The sequence below is a fragment of the Kryptolebias marmoratus genome, linkage group LG6 (assembly GCF_001649575.2).
Source record: "Kryptolebias marmoratus isolate JLee-2015 linkage group LG6, ASM164957v2, whole genome shotgun sequence".
NCBI classification, from domain to species: Eukaryota; Metazoa; Chordata; class Actinopteri; order Cyprinodontiformes; family Rivulidae; genus Kryptolebias; species Kryptolebias marmoratus.
This window is the reverse complement of record NC_051435.1, coordinates 26,377,463-26,385,306: the sequence shown is the minus strand read 5'-3', so window position 1 is coordinate 26,385,306 and position 7,844 is coordinate 26,377,463. Positions and strand designations below refer to the sequence as shown.

The window sequence follows — 7,844 nt, the reverse complement described above, 5'->3', positions numbered from 1 at the left end:
AAGTCATAGCGGTCTTGTCATTAATGAGCTGAACGTTTTGATATATGAACGGTTGAAATAGCTGAAAAATTGCGGAACGAGTTAGATGCCGAAAAACGTACGGAATAGTGAAAGAAGAATAATAGATAAGAAAGAGAAACAGGAAAACAATGGTGTGAATGCTATAAAGCATTCACACAATAATAGATAATAGATAATAAAGAGAAACAGGAAAACAATGGTGTGAATGCTATAAAGCATTCACACAATAAAAGGTTGCGGGTGAGGGATGCAGCCTTTCCATCAGGAGACAAAGTACCCTCAGGTCTCCAAGAACTGACCTCCCCTGAGCCATCAAGAAAGCTAAGCTGGCAAAGTTAGAATGACAACTTCTGTGATTCTAGAGACAGAACGCCCAGTGTTGTCTTTATCCCAGACATGTTCAATTCATTTTATGTCAGGTTTGAGACTTGAATAATACATCCTGAAGCAGGAAGCCAACCTGAGGGCCCTAAGATCACAGGTATCTAACACTGACTTCCAGTCTTACATGCAGAGCTTTCCCCAGATTCTTGAAATCTTTTAATAAAATATATAAACTGTAAATGATGGGATACTCAGTCTTTCCATTTTTTGTGCCCTATTTTTAGACAGTTTTTTGAAGACTGGTGAACCTCTGCGTAGCTTTACTTCTAAAGGATTCAGCCGCTCTTATTTACTGAACTCATCAGCCTGTTTCAAAATCCTCCTTATTATACTTATTATTTATTTTTACAGCTTTTTGTTGCCCTGTCTCAAACCTTTTGAGATGTGCTGCTGCCATAAAATTCAAAATGAACTTTTTTCTTCCGATGCATTGTACAATTTCTTAGTTTAAACGTTTAATATATTTACTAATTTCCATTGTGAATAAAATATTGGTTTATGAGAAATACAAATCATTGTATTTTATTTTTATTTACATTTTACACAACTTCCCAACTTTTTCAGTAATGTGGATCCACTTTCTGCCAAAAAAGAGGTGTGATGAGAAACTGACAGTGACATAAAAATTTATAAGAGCATTTGAATCAACCACTATAAGTTTTGGAGAGTTAAAATGACTGCAGTTTGACTTTTATCTTGGTCACATTTGTAGTAGCTATTAGCTCTTCAATCTCATCAGAACTAAACTTTATTTCTCTAAACTGAGGTAATTCAAAGAGTTTTCTACAACCTTTCCACAGAATGCCACTTTAAAAAAAAACCCTGAACTATCCCTTTAAACAGTGTGCCGGAGTCTGTTAACAGTATTCTGATTCCATCTGAAATCTTTCTGTAATGTTTTCTGGTGTAACTTCATGTACAGAAAAGAACAAAGAAATTAAAAGTCTGGTTCTGTTGTATTTAAAGAACTTAACAGTAAAAATTGAGTCCAAACTTTTCTCTGAAAAGCAGCACAGGTTGTCTGTGCTTCAGAAGGTCATGTGTTAAAGCAGAGCTGATTTCAGTACAGTGTGTTCTCAGCCTCTGAAACATGAGTCTATGTGAAGCAAACCATCTCAGCTCGCTGACAAGTGAAATAAAATACCCACAAGTCTCTGGGTTCTCTGTACAGGAGACAGGTGCTGTTCAGACTGACTGAGGACAAACGTTTGCAGATTTAGTGAAGCTGTTCTCTGAGCTCTGAGTGTTTGCCTGATGTGCTGAGGAGTAAACCTGACTTCATATATGAATGAAAGTGGATTGGCCTGAACATCACAGGAACTAAAATTAGTATGCATGGTTTCAGTTTGTTGTTGCACAAAAACAACAGAAACAAATTAAAGTCAAGCAGTGACAGCCGGTCAAATCTGAACAGTGAATAAAGAGACAGAAGACGAGAGGAAGGAGGAGCTGCTCGCTGTCACTGGTTCTTACTTACATGCAGAGAGGCCGATTGGTGTGAGGAAGCAGGAAAGATCAACAGGAGAGGTGATAACATGGTTATGTTACAGTATTAGAACATGTTACAGAAGAACAGCAAGGTACCAGCTGGGCAGCTGTGCACAGAAGCACCATGAGATGGAAACAGACTCTGTGTGAGTCTGACACACAGGTCAGAGGTCAGTCTTACTCACCACCAGCAGCTCACACAACAGCCACAGCACAACAATAACTATCTCCACGGAATATGACAAGACCTGATGTGGTGTTTGGTTTGGTTTGAACTGAGCTTTTCAGACTTTCAGCAGGGACACACTCCACCTGCTGAGTACTGATCTCTTTATTGACCTACACAAGCTTGCAAGCCTGCTTACTAACAGCAATTTAATTAATTTATTTCTGATTTGTTTCCTTTTTCCTCTCAGAGCTTTCTTACTGTGTGTTTAAAAGGTTTAAGAACAACACAAAAAGCAAATGTTTTGCCATCAGGTTTGTAAGGAATTCCAAGGAAATAATTAGAAATTTGACTGACACCATTTATGTTAATTAAATAACAAACATATCTGATGCAGAAAATTGTCACAGTCACATTATTGGTTACTTTTGTTACAAGAAAAGCGCACACACACAAACACATTCATGCAACCTTTAAAATCGAGTGTCATTACTTCTTAAATCACTCCTGTGATGATTTATCCATGCTTCTGTGTACAGGCAGAACGTCTTGTCCACACTCTGCATTATCAAACCATGTTTGATTGAGATTTATGTTGAAGCTGAAATGTTTTCTGAAGCTGCTGAGATACTTTTGTCCCCAATGAGATAGTAATTAGAGCATTTTTGTCAACCATACTCCTCTGCTACTGTCAAAAAAGCCCAGAAAGAAGGCCTCCATCCTTGGATCTTAGCTTCTTAATTTGTTATAATTTGAACTGGCGAACCCCCATCACTCTTCTGCCCTCTTCTTTACTGAACAGCAGAAATAAAAACAGCTCAAGAAGAAGAAGAACTAAAAAGATGTTTAGCCTTTACTTAAATAGTAGTTTCAGTTGGGAAGTCAAGCCACACCAGTTTGCAGACATCTGTCAGCTGCTTTGGGGGTCATCACAGCCAATTATTTGCCTCATCTCACCCTATCCAAACATCTTCCTCTGTGCTGGGGATACGGTGAAAAGTATCACTACATCCAGGAATCTTTCCTGTGGTTTTCCTCTTTCCCTCCTCCCTGGCAGCTCCATGTTTAACATCTTTCGTCCAATATATCCACAGTCTAAACCATCTCTGTCTCTAACTTTATCTCCAAACTGCTCAAACTGTGCTGTCCTTCTATTATACTCCTTTTTAATTCTGTTCATTTTTGTCCCTCCAAATGAAAATCTGAAAATCCTACCTGTGCCTTGTCCAGCTCCTTCTCCTGTCCATCTCCAAACCATCCATGCAGGTTTCATTTCATTTCGTAAACCTTCCCTTTCACTCTTGCAGCTCTTCTTCTGTCACAAATCACCCCATGCACTTGTCTCCATCCACTCCACTCTGCCCACTCTCTCTTCTTCACTACTCAGTACCTTGAATGGTTGACACTCCTCCACCTTCAGTACATCTAGTCCTTGCAGCTTCACTGTCTTATTCACACACACAAGGATTGTCGCCGTTTCTACTGTCATTCCTCTCTTCTCCAGAACATACCTCCACCTCTCTTCCACCTGCTCCCTACTCTTACTACAGATCAATGTCATCTGGGAAAATCATAGTCCATGGAGAATCCTGCCTGACAGTGTTTTGTAATTTTCTACAATGACTTCTTACTGATATCATGCATACCCAGAGTGAACTTCTTCATCAAAAGCTAAAAACTAAAATGAAAGCCTTAGCACTCCTTAAAGGAATGAATATCACCCACTGTCCTTCATGTCAGAGTTTTAGAGTTTTACTATCATTTCATAGTGAGAAGGAACAAAGTTATACATATTTTGGTCAATGCTTGTAAATGACATTCCCCATAATGTTATGTGATACTGTGAGATCTAGCAAAGAATACTAGCACTCTAGGTATATGCTGGAAATGACTATCTGCTGCTACCACACCGAACTTTAGCTTAATATCTATGAATTTGACTAAGTTATAGCAATTTTTGCTATAACTTAGCTAACTTTGCTAAGTCACACAAACACTCGGCCCTGCTCAATGCATCACTACACAGCATCTTCTTTGACATCCAATAATCCTTTGAGCCAAACTCCACGTGAACATGTGACACAACTAAAGATTGTAAGACAGACCCCTTCCCTCATCCAGAAGAGCAGCTCAAACTGAGCCCATGGTGAAGTTCTCAGCAGCTGCAGTAGCAGGTAAACACAGTGTGTGCTGTTAGATTTACAGCTGACATGTGGCTGAACCCGGTCCACATTACTGAGCAGGGCGTCTGGGAAAATGTTCTGCACATATGAGAGCACTGAGTGCATGTTTCATCTGCAGCCAGCTGCTTTTCTTCCATGAACTCCAGTTCCGTTTAACACAGCCCAGCCTGAGGAACACACAGCTGACCTGTGCTGCCATCTGCAGCCTCAGGGAATAATGGCACTAACATGTTCAGAGATCCTCCCAGTGGGACGTGCCTGGAAAACATTCAGAAGGCATCCTAATCAGATGCTGAACCACCTCAGCTGGCTTCTTTTGATACAGATGGCAGCGGCAGCGGCTCTACTCTGAGCTCCCACTGAATGACAGAGATCCCCAACAAAGCTCAGCCTGTTCACCCTATATACCAAGTTCTTTTCAGCTTCTTGTATTCAGGATCCATACCTCATGACTTGGAGTGCAACAAAACACTCATCTTATGAAATTAGACAAGATTTTAACAATATTAAAATAAATAAATAAAAAATGTGCTACAAACTCAACTGACTGGCATCTCTCTTGTCCCAAATACTAAATATGGATCAAATAAATTCCAGCAGATAGTGTAGCTATGTTGTGGCTCTGACAGGAGTGTGAGAGTCATGGAAACTAAGGATTGACCGGAGAGGACATAAGAGTTAAACTCCTTTGTGTGTGTGTGTTTTTTTTTTAATCACAATATAAACCTCACCTCCACCTGGCTTTGAATTTCTCTTTTCCTCTCAACGCAAACAAATTAATGAAATGTTAAAATTAAACTTTCTTAGTTCCAAAGTTGACAAATTGCTGTTTGAACTCTACACGAAGACTGTTCTGTTTAAAATAAATGCACAACAGAGAGTCGGTCTTAAAATGCCCATATCTTATGAAGGCTCCATGAGGGCAGAGAAAGGATTGAGTGACAGGACCGTGTACTCCTAATGTCTGACATGTTTGTGAACTGCTCTGCTGCCACACAAATAATTTAAAATGGTGGAAACATTTTCAGTGATAATTGCCAAAATGATGTGGCAATTTTTTTTTTTGTTTGTTTTCAGCTTGGTGAGATTATGTGGCATGAGATCTTGTTACACCCCTACTCGTGAGGGTGGGAACGTAGACCAACCAATAAACTGGGAGCTATGCCTTTCGGCTCAGCTCCTTTTTCACCACGACAGACCAGAACAATTCCCTCGGCTCCGTCAATCCATCTGCTGCTGCATCCTTCCACCACTCTTGTTCACAACTCACAGATACTTGAACTCTACAGCTTTGAACAAAAATGAATAAATAAATAAAATTCACCCCTAACCCAGAGGAACCATGGCTTCAGACTTAGAGAAGCTGACTCTTCTCCCAGTCGTGTCACACTCAGTTGTGAACTGCCCCAGTACACATACTGGTCATGGCCTGAAAACGCCAAAAGAGCCACACTATCTACATTAAGCAGACCCTGAGGATCTCTAAACCAGACACCCTTCTCTCCATGACTGAGCCTGGAGTTCCTGACCATCAACACCACAAACAGGTGGAGTACAACCTGCACTGGAAAGGAGCTTGACTTGTAATGTGAATGCATATCGGAGGCAAAGTTTGTGTGCTTATTTTTGACACATGAAACCACTCTTTATGGTTTTATTGTTTCTGGTAAATGACTTTTGTAATAACAGTTCTTCACAGATTGTTTAGGAGAGGCTGTGGATCAGCGGTTAGAGCACTTGTCCTCCAACAACAGAGTCAATGAGGGCACATATTTTGTCATAAAGAGCTCTGAGTAGCCTGGTTGGCTAGAAAGGCACTATATAAGTACAGTCTATTTACCGTTTAACCCTTGATTTTGTGTCAAATAAATGAAAACTGGGATTCGCAGGTTTTAAGAAGTTGTTTTTGTATTCCCAGAGGTAAAATCCAAAGTTTGATTAAAACTGGGCCTTTTAAAATAAAAGTAGGTGGAATTAACATGAACAAATACAGGCTAGCCTCCAACACAGACTTATTATAATAACTAGCATTGCAGAAATGACTTGTGGACATGCTGCTGGAGAACTTGATGACTTGGCGAGGAGGTAATTAAACCATCTGAATCAGGTGTGTTGGAGCAGAAAAAAAAAACTTTCAGGACAGTGGCCCTTGAGGCCTGGAATTTGGCACCCCAGATCTACAGAAATAACCATTTTCAACATGTTTGAGATAAAATTCTGAGAAGTGAAAAAGGAAATTAAAATTCACTCTCACTTTCTGACAATTCCCAAAGAAAATAACCAACTACCAGATGACTCCTATGTACACATGTATGTTGAAATATTGCTTCAAAATTCAGTTTTCACATCATTTCAAACAAGAATTAGAACTGAAGGCTGGGCCTGAGATGTAAATAAAGCCATTTTCCATCAGGATTGGATCGCCTGCATTGATCTTGAGCAAACAAGTTGGAAATAAAGTTTGGAAACTTCTTTCTCTATAGCTGCAACTTCAAACTAAAACATTTTATTTCTTTTTTTTCTGTCTCTCCCAGCGTTCCAACTCCAACCACTCCTTCCTCCTCTGTAAACTCAAATAAACATCAGTTTTTAGCTAACAGACTCCTAGACTGTAACACAACAACACTCAGCAGTGATATATGAGAGCTGCAGCGGGGTTCAGTCAGAACCCAACATACTAAGCCACATGCTAAAGATGTTTCACCAAAACACAAACAAACCATCTGACAGCATTAAAGCTCCACCTAAAAACACAAAGATGTGCTGGCTCCAACCTCACAGCTGCCCTCCTCCTAACTGTCCCTGTGGTCAGATAAGATTTCTGCTTCGCTGGCAGCTCCGGGCTGCAGCTTTGCTACTGGAGCCACATGACCTGCTTGCAGTCTACACATTCCACATGATACACACAAAGAAGGGGCTAAGCGACACTGAGATGTCTGCAGCATGGAGCTTCCTGTGCATATGTGAACAGAGTACCTGCGTTGTGCTTTGCCAGATATTTATCTTTGTACTGCTTCTTCTTCTTGCCAAACCAGGTACAACTGGCCTGCTGCTCCTGCTTGGTCTTCTCCATGGCGATGCACGCCACTCGCCTGCCAAGAAACAGTGACCGAATTTAGTGGTTTCCACTCAGTGCGGATGAGGAAGCATTTCAGCCATGCAGAAAGCCGAGCCTGTAAGATAATTCATGTTTTCACTGCAGGGGTGTTGTGCCTGAAGAGTCAGACTTTCAAAAATATTCAGGAACTGATGCTTGAAAGCAAAATATTGGATTTCCTTAACATTTTATAATTGATTAGAAAAAACAACAATTACACTTATTTGTCTTTTATAATGTCAGTTCACATCAGAGAGCAAACATGTTTACTTTAAGAAAAGTGATTCAACACGCTGGTTCTATTTCATCCCTACTGACCGCCAGAGGGCGGTGCTGAAAGCACTGAATGTTCCCTTCGCGCATGCGCAGTTCGAGTAATAGTATCAACAGAGTCACACTTGTGACACATCGGATGATCAATCAGAGGCTATATAGCCTGACGTCATCCGAGGCTCTGTTCCTTTTTTCTTCTCGCATGCGGTTCGCTGCACATGGCATTGGCCTT

General features: G+C 40.5%; 1 protein-coding gene across 12 annotated transcripts in view; it reads right to left on the bottom strand.

Annotated features, from left to right (window-relative positions):
- caska (calcium/calmodulin-dependent serine protein kinase a) overlaps window positions 1-7,844 on the bottom strand; it is a 253,773-nt gene that overhangs the window by 10,728 nt on the left and 235,201 nt on the right. For all 12 annotated transcript variants that reach the window (XM_017429054.3, XM_025008787.2, XM_017429055.3 and 9 more), the window contains one exon: window positions 7,219-7,334. In XM_017429054.3, the coding sequence (XP_017284543.1) occupies window positions 7,219-7,334 (116 nt within the window). The remainder of the gene's footprint in view (window positions 1-7,218; window positions 7,335-7,844) is intronic.